The following is a 12656-nucleotide window of genomic DNA, read 5'->3' on the forward strand; positions in this document are numbered from 1 at the left end:
TGGAAGTTGAACTTAACTCTAAGTTGGACTTAAAAATTATGGAAAGCCATTAGCATCCCTGAAAACATTTTGTAAAAGTTATTTTAAAAGGCATAAAATGTTGATTCAAATCATTCATATTTTCCATTATCATGGGAGATTCTATGTTCTTGATGTGGAATTTATAAAAAGTCTAAAATACTTGAATTTCTGCTTTTGAATATATTTCATTTTAAGGCTCCAATGGCTGTCCATAATTTTTAAGTCCAACTTAGTGTTAAGTTCTACTTAGGATCTTTGTGAAACACCCCCCTGGTCGACAAGTATTTTGCTAGAATGGAACAAATTTGAGATGGATTAGAAAATGAAAGAACCTGCACTATTTTTTGTCATGTTTAATTTTGCAGAACTTATCATTTTATGCTTCCTTGAGTTTTAAATGTATTTCAGAATGGTGAAAAGTGAAGGAAAAGTTATGATGCTTGATGATTTGAACATTTTCATGTTTGACCCTATTTTGATGTAATTACGGACATTTTTGTTTTTGTAGGTGCCAAAAGATAATGAATTCAGTTAATTCCTTGTGTCATTAAATGATGTTGAATATAAGAAGTGGTTGTCATATATCTTATGAGTTTTCAGTTTGTACATTGTGTAAGATATGAAAAGTTACCAAGTGAATATGTTCGATTCAAAAAAGAAAAAAAGATTGATTTGTTTTGTATAGTGTTGCTCTGTGTATGTTTTGAGGACGTTGTCCTGTTACAGAAAAAAATTAAAATGTGATAATTTCTTTTTTGTGGTTGAATAGTAAAACAAGTCTTGAAATGCAAGCTAACTTTTAGTTATCACTTTGTCATGTTTTCTTTTCCGAGTCAAATTTGATGATTTATTGAACTGTGCTCATCCTATTTATTATTTAAACAGATTCTAGAGTGTCTTATTGGCCAAACGACACCACATGATGATTTTGTTTGTTTGTTTGTTTGTTTTATTTCCTTATAAAAAGACATCATGCATTCATGCTTTCTTGATGAATTATTCTTTCCTATCACTCCTACCATGCAAGAATAGTTCCAGTCAGAGAGTGATAAACCACTGCTAAAAGGGATAATGTACGACTGAGCTGCACTCATATCTCTCGCACCTACCAAATTGAGATGCGATGAAATACAGTTTCAAATGGCAAATACATCGATACACATGCGGAGACGTTCATTACACCTTTAGGTTGCGCTTTAAAATACTGTGAAATCATTCAAAGCAAATAATGGCTCCCATGACTGTGCGAATTGATATTTTGATTGTGTTTGTTTATTTCTTGGCTTTTTATTCGTGCCCACTTGTTTTATAAAACAAATAATTGATGTTTTCAAGCTTGCGCATTAGTGATATGCACTGCACTCTGTTGAGCAGAGTAGGAACTCAAAATGTCTTGCTCATTATCAAATTGTGACTTCATCTGTACACAGTGCATATTTCACTAATGCACTCGCCCACATGAATTATTTGTATTGTAGACAATGTGGATTGCTATGATCGACGTCCTTTTAATGCACTGCCTTGAATGGACATCACACGTATCAGTCCACGCAAATCTAAAAGTCCCTATTGTAACGAGGACAGGGTTCAGGCCATACCAAAGGGCATTAGCGCATCAACTTGGTTTTGAACCCAGGACCTCCTGGTTACGAGACCACTGCTCTACCACTGAGCCGGGCCATGTTTACTGTGACACCTGATGAGAGCTAGTAGGGCATTCAAACATAGTTAACATCCTTCTGGCTCGCAACAGATGATATTCAATGTAAAATTGCTGCATGCTAAGCATACCAAAACCCAATTCTTGGCTGCTAAAATGAAATCACCAATTACATTGGGTATGTCCTATTGGCAATTCGGTTATCATATGTGATGTCATTCTGAGATTATTCTCTTTTGACCCCCCCCCCCCCCTCAATCTAAAAAATACTCATTGATTCATGTAACTGATTTAGAACAGGTTGTTTTTTCTGTGATTCATTATTAGCAAACACATTTTAAGTGTCTGCCATTAAGAACTTTTTACTCTGTCATCAGAATTGAAAGCAAGATATTTCGGCTAACTGGGGCACGTCACACAAAACAGGCACGAGTGCTCCTGCTATTTGACACCACACAGATCACCTGACCACATTGCCAAAAAGAGATTCAACTCTGTACCATCTACTTAGACTTGGCTAGTTGCCACAAAACAATAACCACACAAATAGCCTGGGCTTTTCAGATAAAATACAATACAATTTAATAAATTCAATTGTTTGTTTTCACTTCATTGCACATGCTGATATATGCATTAACCAAAAGCTCATTCACATATGTGTTAAATTGCCACGGTTTACTTATTTCTGAAATAATTACTAAAGAAAGCTGTACACACAGACCACCTGCCTATAAAGACCACTTTTCTTGTTTCCCTTGACAATCATTCCTTCTAGAAACGTACTAAAGGAACCTGTACCTGAACATCACCTGCCAATAAAGACCACCTTTTTTTTCCTTCTTGAGCGGTCCTTTTATATACCGGTTACGCTGTACATGACGAAGAATAAAAATTAAAAAATGCAAGTCCAAAATACACGATCCTGATTGGTTGAAAATCAAGTTGCGTTTATTTTTTGTAGTTACATTCAAACGCAACCTTTTATGCAAGAGGGTTCGGGAAATACTTTGCACTCTTTATACAGTCAGCCTAGCAACCATTAAAGGTAATACAAAGTTTTGGGAAATTCTGAAAATTTGGTGGATAGTGATTCTTTACAATTTGGATATATTTGGATGCCCCTGTGGATGTATTATAAGCACTAGAAAATTTAGCCTCTGAAACACTTTTGCTTTCGAGAAAAATTGAATATAAAAATTTACCGGTGCTCCCGGTAAATTTTGAATAATTTCTAATAGCACCTGCGGCCGTACAATGGTAGCTGCGACCATGAAAATCTCAGAATATGTAGTTGTGATATATAATTTCCAAACGGGAATAGCTAATCGGTCGATTTTAGTCAATAAGCATTGTTGTATATCTTATTGATATCTTGACCTTGAGAGGGAGCTAAACAACATAAAGAGTTTATTGTTTACAATTTCATAACTTTAGACTCGATTTCAACCGCGACAGCGATCACTGAATATTGTAAGATCGCATATGCTTCCAATATGTTCATTTGAAACAAATTCATGACCCCATACCAAAACTTTGTATTACCTTTAAACAATGATTCGTCTTAATTTTGATTTGTGACGACAATTAACATGATTTTTCTATTAATAATAAAGGTAACATCATTTTTAGAATGCCACCCCAGGAGAAGAGTTTTAACATTTTAGATAGTCCTGGAATTCTGGTTGCGAGATTAAAATATGTTGTGGTAATTTTTCTAATTGTTTAAAATCCTACAAAAACTTAAGAAAAGGAAGATGAAGAAACCAGACCTAATACTACATGTAGAATACATGGCTTAATAGATACACTTAGTATACATACACTTAATAGATACACATTTAGACCACCCTGCTGATCACTGACAGGTTGTTATCTCATCAACTCAGCTTTCAATTAACATAAGAAAAAGGGGATCATGGGGGACCAACATACACCGCTTAGGCATTGTTTGATATAGAGAGGGAGCAAGTAGCTACAAGTAGTGCAGTGGGGCTTTGAGGGAACTTTCAGGAAAACTATGTAATTTAATTTTGGAAAGAATAGACAATTTAGAATAAAATGTAAAAATAAGTTCAACAAAATTCCTGAAAGGCAATGGAAAGGGAGATTTTCAAAGAACAATGGAAGCACACACACTGTAAGACTGTAAGAGAGGTAGTTTCATCATTCTTTGGCTGCCCGCAAGAAGGGCATTATACTGCCATTGACAATACATAGCTGTTACAACCTTCTGGCGGACAGCCGATGAATACTGAAATGGAATACTAACAGTACCATTAATAATAATAATAATAATAACGGTGGCTTCTTATAAAGCGGACGTGTCCGTCACGTTGTGGCGCTCCTGGCACTGCCCTGATTATTACCCTGGCTTTAGCAAGGCGACCATTATGGCGCTCTAGCATTTCAAGGAATCAATTCCTGCCAGGTAGCCATTTACATCACCAGGGTAGAGTGTGGCAAACGTAGATCAATGTCTAGCCAAAGGACATTAGTGCCGCAGCGGGACTCAAACCGAGAACCTTGTGATCGACAGTCCGGCGACGTATCTACTCGACCACGACACCAGAACACATGTTCATTTTTCACACTGATATCAGTTGCCATGCTAACTGCATCATTTGCTACCTCCTGTGATGGACGAGTTTCTCTTCAGGAGGTTCTATGTGGTACCATCTTCTTACAGAGTTGTTCATCATGTAGTCAACACTCCTGCAAATCAAACAAATGAAGAAAAATATATATGCAAAAGACAACATAGCCTTGTTGAGATATAATTAATAGGCAATTTACATGTGTATAGATTATGGAAACAGTTTAATCCATCTTGAAGCCTCTATCTATCCCTTGATAAATAAATGTGATGCAGTGAGATTAGTTGTGTGGCATGCAAAGAGTTAGTATAAGGCTGTCTCTTGTGGCCACTCTCTCTGTTTACATTAGATGGCTTTTATCATGACAGGTTTTAATGACTGTTGTTAGATCATACCTACAATGACCAAACCGGTACTCACTTGTCTATTGGTTTAATGATGAACGGGATGACCGCTAGACCTAATGCTGTTGTTGTCCATTTCCTGACTGGCTCTGGAAGACTGGACACTCTGCTGAGGGTGAAGAAGGACAGCTTACATAGCCTGTTGATGGTAAACCCTGGGATGATGACAGAGGCCAACCCCTGCCACACAATGGTATCACCCACTGCATGTACGACCTTCTGCTTCTTGGTGGAGTCATCCGGCCAATTCAACTGTAGAAAGAGGGGTGAAATAGGTAGTGAAAAGATTCTAGATTTGGGATGATCAACAAACACCTGTTTGAACCTTCATAGGTCTTGGGATGTGATGATAATCACTCATCATCCAGTGGACAATTCCTTGCTGATGGCTGAGGGCTAATGACACATCAAACAATTGATTTGATATCCAAGCAAGTAAATGCTAGCAGACATACATAAGAGTTTGTGTTGAAAACAGAATTAACCAAACTATATTATTTCCATCCATCTCTCTGAAGATTTAGAAAGAATGCATTTCTTTCCTATATTATGTCGCTAAGAGTAACTCATTTCATTAGTTTTCCTACAAGGCCACAACTGACCCCTTTTGAGATCTTGAATCTGTGGATTAAATCAACGTGTGTTGATTAATCCTATTAAGGTGAAGGTACAGAAATAAAACATCAGATTGAACAGAGGCATCCTTTTATTGTATAAACTTTTGTTATGAGATGCTTGATGCCTTACCAAAGGGCACTAGCACATCGACTTGGTTTAGGTACTCAATGTATACAGGCTGCTGAGGCTGTTCTGGACAAAAATAAGAAACCTAGATAACATTTAAGTGTACCATAAAATGGTTAACTACATACCTTTGCGGCTTCCTGTCCTTTATGTCTGGCATCAGCAAGTACATAAGCACTGGCTACACCATATGTGGCCCACACAGCAGACTTCGGGATCAATGCCCGGAACGCCTCCCCAACTTCATTTGCATAACCTGTGAAACAAAAGTTTGATCAAATACAAGGTTGTAATGTTTTGCTAATAAAATCAGAATGTTCAATCTATGGCACTATGGAAGGATAATTTGTGTAACCAAACATCCCAGTTGGGCACCATCTAGCAATTTTTGATTTTCTTATTAAAAATTCTGGTTTCATACATTTTTCTTTGAAAAGGACAAGGTCAACAAATTCTTAAAGATGCTTAAAAAATGGAAGATTAAAATTATTTTAAAAAAAATATTAAAAAAAAGAAGAAAAAAGATAAAGATAAAGAAGAAGAAGAAGAAGAAGAAGAAGAAGAGAGGAGGAGGAGGAGGAGGAGGAGGAGGAGGAGGAGGAGGGGGAGGGGGAAGGGGAGGGGAGGGGGAGGGGAGGGGAGGGGGAGGGGGAGGGGGAGGGGGGAGGAGGAGGAGGAGGAGGAGGAGGAGGAGGAGGAGGAGGAGGAGGAGGAGGAGGAGGAGAAAGAGAGAGAGAGAGAGAGAGAGAGAGAGAGAGAGAGAGAGAGAGAGAGAAAAGAGAGAAAAAGATAGAAAGTGATTCGGTCCACTAACAAACAGACCTTGATTATGATGACAAGCCAGGGGCCAAATATTAAAACTAAAACTTTTATCATTTAAATGAAGGTGTATTCAATTCACCGACATTGCAACAATGATCAAGATGAATATGGCACCATGATCTTGTAATTTAGATGGCCGTCAGCCTTTCATGCGCTGCCTGTCGACACAGCACAGCTAACCAGACCGGACTGGATGCTGCACGGCCTGCGCCTGGCATGGCATCGACATCGCATCGCACATTGACGGGCCGCGCGCAGGATCATATTTTAACCACACCAAACTCAACCCATGGGCCAAAGGACTCAGCATTCAGAAACATGCAGACTGAACAGAGAACAGTTTACATCACGACAAAAATAATCTCACCATCATTACCATCCAAAATTGCGGTGTTTTAAAGTACTCACCAAGATACCTGATGGGTGTGTCACGATATATGTCCACTTCTTTGGGAGCACAATTTTTTGTTTCATTCGCTGGTATAACTGTGGGCGCCGCCATTTTTAAATGTCATAGACTCTAAATCGATTCAGAAAATTCAAAAAAAATATAATACATGAACTTTAACCTTAAGATGACATTCAAACGTTATTTCTTTATATCAAAGCCTCTTTAAAAAAAAATCTTATCTTTCTTCATCAAATGCGATGCAATTGACCAATCAGAGGACAGCTCTTGGGAATTTCCCTATCAGTCACTTATCAGCTGTGTTTGAAAAACAAAAGATGCGAAAACGGCAGAGCGTCTGTTAGCAACGCAATGCAACGCGTAGTATAGGAGGCAATGCTATTGCGCACTTTGAAATGAAATAAATATAGGCCTATCCATATCCCGGGAAAAGTGTGTTTCTGTTAGATAAAACAAAAAATAAGGATCATAAAATAACAACGAAAGCAGCCAAGCAATTATTAAGGTGAGTATATATAGAAGCTTGAAATATTTAACAGTTTGATAAAGTCAGATTACCGAAAATTGTGGTTCTCGATCTCCAACATGTCCAATGACCCTGCCATGTTATTGTATGTGTGTGATATATGCACGATACGCTTGTTATGAAAGCCGCAAGAAAACTCCCTCCATTACTCTAATTCATTCTTTGTAATATTAGTCTTTGTAATATTAGTCTATCTAAAATAAGTCTTTAAATATTTGTGAATTATTTCATGCAATTTCCTTCAAACTGCTGGTTTAAATCAACCCTCCGGAAACACAACCAGTCTGGACACACAACGTCAAAAAGGAAAATATTTTTGATTTTGATTTTTTGCATAGGTCTAGACCCTACTTTACTATAAAATACCTTGTTAAGCATCCAGACACCCCCCCCCCCCTTGGGTACATATTTGGAAAAAATGTATATTTTTTGTAAGTAAAACAATGTTAATTGTCGCCACTAATCATTGGGTATTTTCTGCGCAAATCAGTGGTTGCTTTCACTTAAAGGTAAAAGGAGAAGTGTTTGCCAAGTGTTAGTTTTACACCATTTCAGTTTGTTATTTCAATTAACATTATTTCCTCTAATATATAAAAAAGACCCCTGGTTTATGAAATTACAATTTGTCTTTTGCTGTGATTTACATTGCAGGAACACCAGTAATTACAAGAGAACTCAAAATACAGCATCTTCCTCAGAATAGGATATGGCGGTTGCCATGGGAGATGTTCCCCAACCATCTGTGACCTTTGACATAGCTCTAGACGCTTCGGGCCCTTCCCTCGTCATGCCTTTTAGTCCAGCCGTGCCAGATAAGTTTGCAGAGCGCCTGAACAGGCGGAAAAAGACGTACACGACAGAGCAGCTCGAGGAGAAACTCAAAGGAGCGGAACGGAGGAGAAAAGTAATTTGTGCATGCTTATTAAAGTTGGTTCAGGATTGTATTGTGAAGTTTATGAATATAAATGAGTTAAAAACAAGATGATTGCTTAATGTTATTAGAATATGAAAACACACTAAATGGGATTTTTCACGATTCTTACCTTTACTTAAAGACACAAAGATTTCGCAATCTGCGCCTAGTATGTATATCATGACAGTCAGGCGCGTACGCAGGATTTTTTCAAGGGGGGGGTTTTAACATTTATAAATCGGTCCGAAAATTTCGCAACGAATAAGCGGGGGGGGGGGGGGGGGGGGGGGGTAAGAGGACACATTTTTTTTTTTTTTGGTCCCAAAAAAATCGCAACGACTCAGACCGACCGCTGAATAAGCGGGGGGGGGGGGGGGGGGGGGGGGGGGGGGGGGTAAGAGGACACTTTTTTTTTTTTTTTGGTCTCGAAATTTGGAAATTTGACATTTTGCTCGTTGGGGGGGGGGGGTAAGGTCACCTTTTTTAGGTCGGCCATGGGAATAATTTTTTTTTTTTTTTTTTTTTAATAATTAAAAAAAAAAAAAAAAAAAAAAAAAAAATCCAAAAGGGGGGGTTTTAGGTTTTTTTTAGGGGGTTTACACACAAAAAAATTTCCAAAGGGGGGGCGTTTAACCCCCCAAACCCCCCCCCTGCGTACGCGCCTGATGACAGTAGTTTTAAATTGAAATCCAACAAATAGCAAGGTTTGAAAGTTTCGAAGACAGTTTAAGTTTTATCACTGTTAGCATTAAGTTTTCCATTTAGACTAATTCACCCTATAAAGCATTTAGGCTGTCACTCAAAATCTGAATATTCAGGCTAGCCATTTCATCCTTCCTCCCCCATGTCTCTCTCTCGTCTTTTACTGTCCTGCCAGGAGCAAGAGACGGCCCGTTTAGATCGCATCCATGAGCGTCAGCAGCACTGTCGGACGATGGCCAGCAAGATGGCGCTATTGATGGACCAGGACGCCAAGCGGCACGGAGCCCGGGAACCGAAGACATTCCCTCGATGTCCAGCCGACAAGCTGCCGCAATGATAAAGAACGTTGCAAAGGACTTCCAAAAGATCGGCATTGGTCTTGCCCAAGATGCGGAAATACAAGGCAGACACTAAATCTTACACTAGTATAGTTCCTCAGTATGATATTGCTATTATGGACAATTCAAGAACTATTAAAGTAAAATGGACAATTCAAGGATCAAGCGAAGGGTTTTAAACATCTACATTTAAATGAATGAAATCAGGTTGAAGGCTTTAGTAATTAGGCCCGTTTAAAATCATTAACAACCGACGATGATGATAGTTTTGACACGAGGCGTTATTGTTTCAATGTTCTGTATCTGTTTGTGTATTACTGTCGAACAAGGTGATGGTGGATAATAGGATGAATAGGGACAAAAATGTGAACAGGATTTTTGATAATTATTTTTTCAGGAGTGAAGCAACCTGTTTTTATAGATGAAGAATTGAAGAAAACAATAGTCTGCATCACGTTTGGAAAAAATATGTTTACACACTGTTCCAATTTTTGTCTCTATTTACCCCAGTATGTACTCACCGTATTGAGCTAGTATGTATGTTATAATGATTTCTGAACTCAAAAGTACAGTATGTTTTTTTTGTTTGTGTGCAGTTCTTCCCTTTCTTTTGACTTTATATACACACCCTCTCTCTCTCTCTCACACTCTCTCCTCTCTCTCTCACTCACTCACTCTCTCTCTCTCTCACTCTCACTCTCTCCCTCTCTCTCTCACACACTCTCTCTCTCTCTCTCTCTCTCTCTATTCTCTTGTCTTTTTATCCTTTTAGAAGCTTGTCTTAGAATGGCTTGATTTTCTAATTGTTTTATTCTACAAGTTATATGTTCAAACAAGCTATTTTCATGTAGCATAGAGGGATAATTATACTGTTCTTTCTCTCTTCTCTCTTCTCTCCCCCTGTAACTTTTTCTTTCTCATCTCCACTATGCTCTCTCTCTCTCTCTCTCTTTCTCTCTCATGTTCACTCTTGCTCTGCTATGGCCATCACTAAGCCTTTGTCACGGTCTTGTAATGTGTTCTGTATATTTTATAATAACAAACAAAAATCTTAGTATATCAAAATTTCAGACACAACATTTACACAAATGCTATAAAATTTCAAATAATTATTGATTGCATACGTTGTTGCCTCGTCGCTCAGTTTATAATATCTTTGTTTTCTTTCCTTCTAACCTTTTTATTCTGTATATAGTTTTGTGTTTGTAAATAATAAAACAAAAGGTAAATGTCTGTTTCCAATCTTATCTTTTATTTTAAATACAGACTCCATAGAAAAATATAAAATAAAATGGGCATATCAACATGTTTCACTAAATATATTTCAAGACAGACACCATTTAAAGGCAGGGAATGTAGTACCAATTGCCCTATCTTTCGTTGAACGCATACATAGAGCAATTTCCGGTTCCATTTCCCATGCACATCACGCGTGCTAATCAGTTGGTGATGCATTGTGGGACATGGCTGTCGAGACATCGGGACATTGTGAGCAGCAGATGACATATGTAGATGTGAAGCAGTGTCAGTAGAATACTCTGCCTTTGAGATAGTTTGGTTCTAATATATATATATATATATACATGTATATATATATGGCAAAACAAGATTTTTCTTAACAATTACATTAAAGGAAATGTAATGCATGGTTCAACAGCCCAATGTACATGTACATCAAAGGATACTCTAGTCCAACGAAGCCATGGTCAATACCATTAAATATGTACTACTTAAGGATTGTTTACATTTGTGTAGTAAATTTTCTCTCAGTCACAGTTATTTAGGTCAACTCTCTGCTCTGGACATTTTCTAGAGATGATTTCTTCTGTGTCAGCTCTACCTGGTTTGTGAAACAGTCCCGGGCCCTCTGGATCGCATAGGTGGTACCGTTCTGCCGGGTCGGTCACTGAGGGAATCGTCATAGGTGGATATTATCACCTCTTTGCACCACACTTTTTCTTAGCAGTGGGTATATAGCTCCCCTGTTGATCATCTGCGATCCCCTTTGACAAACCCAATCTCATGCCAATACTTGAGATGGTACAGTCCTCTAGTTCGCGATCAGCGGTTCCGCTGGGTCAGTCACTGAGGGATCGTCATAAAAGGTGGATACCATCACCTCTTTGCACCACATGGTTCTTAGCAGTGGGTATATATAGCTCCCCGTTGGTCATCTGCGATCTCCTTTGACAAACTCAATCTCATGCCGATACTTGAGATGGTACGGTCCTCTCGATCGCATCAGTGGTTCCGCTGGGTCGGTCACTGAGGGATCGTCATAGATGGTGGATATTATCACCTCTTTGTCTGCTCTACGTTGTTTCTTCACAGTGGGGACGTAGCTCTTCATTGGCTGCAGCTTGTCTCCATGATACCTGAACACAAAACCAAGCACAGATCAGATTTAGACATGTTGGAAAATATTTTTAGATAAACAATGTGCCAAGTAAGTGTTGTATATAGTAAATGATCTCTGATCTAGAATACACTGCAGTCTACAATTTGTGTATGACATTCAAGAATAAATGCATCTAGCAACTTCCTCAGAGTACAGTCGAGATGGTGTTATACCGTAGCTTAAAAATTGTATAAATTCTAGGGACCAACCTTTAACCTAAAGTGAAAGGAGGGGCTTAAAGGGGACCCCAAAATAGTATGCTCTATTTATATCCCATTTAAAATATCAGCTTCAAATAATACTAATGTAAATCTAAGATATATTGCAAGTTAAAATATGAATCTTTCACTCTGAATAAATGGAAAAAATAATTTTTTGGAGTACTAATATATAGGCCATGTACATATTTGTCCATACACTAACTGAGTTGAATCACTTACAGCCTTTGCTAAGAAATCATGACTGCCCCCCCCCCCAATGCTATTTATGGAAATTTTAGTCCATATCCATATGAAGGTCTCAAATAATGTGTGGATGATCATGTCCCCAAGCACTAATTGGTGTTGCCAATTTGTGTTTGATTTATCGCAACTTCAAAAATTCATGACTTTCTTATTTTTAATTAGAATTTCCTCAAACTTTCACTCATCTGTTCCTCTCATTGTTTCTGCTTCTATTAAAAACAACCTAATATCAGGGGGGACTTCCCCTTTGAAGAGTTATGAGATTAACTTACACCGAATCCTGTCTTGTCTCTGGAATTTTTCCCGTGTTATCATCAGAGCATCTGCCATACTACCTACTTACTGTCTTGCCAGCCCCTCACCTTCTGACCAGCCTTGCTTCTGAAGTACTCTACGTCCAATGCCCTGCCATCAATGAGAGAAAATGGGTTGTAGTTTGGTACCAAAACCTCACAAGGAAAGTGCTTTACCAGTATGATATCTGGATTTGCAATATTTTTGTCTTTTCCTGTATGAAGATTTTGATCTAAATTAATGTTTTACGTTGAGAGATTACTGTTGTAAACCAGATCTAGAAAAACTTTAGGAAGTTCGCTTTGTAAGCATCTATCCAACTGCATGTACTCCCCCTCCTTATCAAAAGGACCTGTATAAAAATTCA

The 12656-nt window shown here is 38.2% G+C and overlaps 3 protein-coding genes across 3 annotated transcripts in view; 1 reads left to right on the forward strand and 2 right to left on the reverse strand.

Moving 5' to 3' along the window:
* Nucleotides 1-4267: 4267 nt before the first annotated feature.
* LOC576120 (mitochondrial fission process protein 1) lies at nt 4268-6765 on the reverse strand. Its single transcript, XM_030991693.1, has 4 exons — nt 6654-6765; nt 5552-5679; nt 4696-4931; nt 4268-4393 (listed from the first exon to the last, which is right to left on the reverse strand). The coding sequence occupies exons 1-4, from the start codon at nt 6745-6747 to the stop codon at nt 4306-4308; spliced, it is 546 nt and encodes a 181-aa protein (XP_030847553.1). The 5' UTR covers nt 6748-6765; the 3' UTR covers nt 4268-4305.
* A 201-nt stretch (nt 6766-6966) lies between these two features.
* On the forward strand, nt 6967-9544 carry LOC576051. The gene is made up of 3 exons (XM_794781.5): nt 6967-7159; nt 7832-8084; nt 8971-9544. Exons 2-3 carry the CDS (start codon nt 7887-7889, stop codon nt 9130-9132), a joined length of 360 nt encoding a protein of 119 aa, XP_799874.2. The 5' UTR covers nt 6967-7159; nt 7832-7886; the 3' UTR covers nt 9133-9544.
* Nucleotides 9545-10242: 698 nt separating this feature from the next.
* LOC575917 (G patch domain-containing protein 3) overlaps nt 10243-12656 on the reverse strand; it is a gene marked incomplete in the record, with an annotated part of 4051 nt that continues 1637 nt past the window's right edge. The window contains 1 exon segment of the mRNA XM_030991692.1: nt 10243-11508. Coding sequence (XP_030847552.1) covers nt 11304-11508 — 205 coding nt within the window.

This window comes from Strongylocentrotus purpuratus, unplaced genomic scaffold (assembly GCF_000002235.5).
Source record: "Strongylocentrotus purpuratus isolate Spur 01 unplaced genomic scaffold, Spur_5.0 spur5_scaffold_2, whole genome shotgun sequence".
Taxonomy (NCBI): Eukaryota; Metazoa; Echinodermata; class Echinoidea; order Camarodonta; family Strongylocentrotidae; genus Strongylocentrotus; species Strongylocentrotus purpuratus.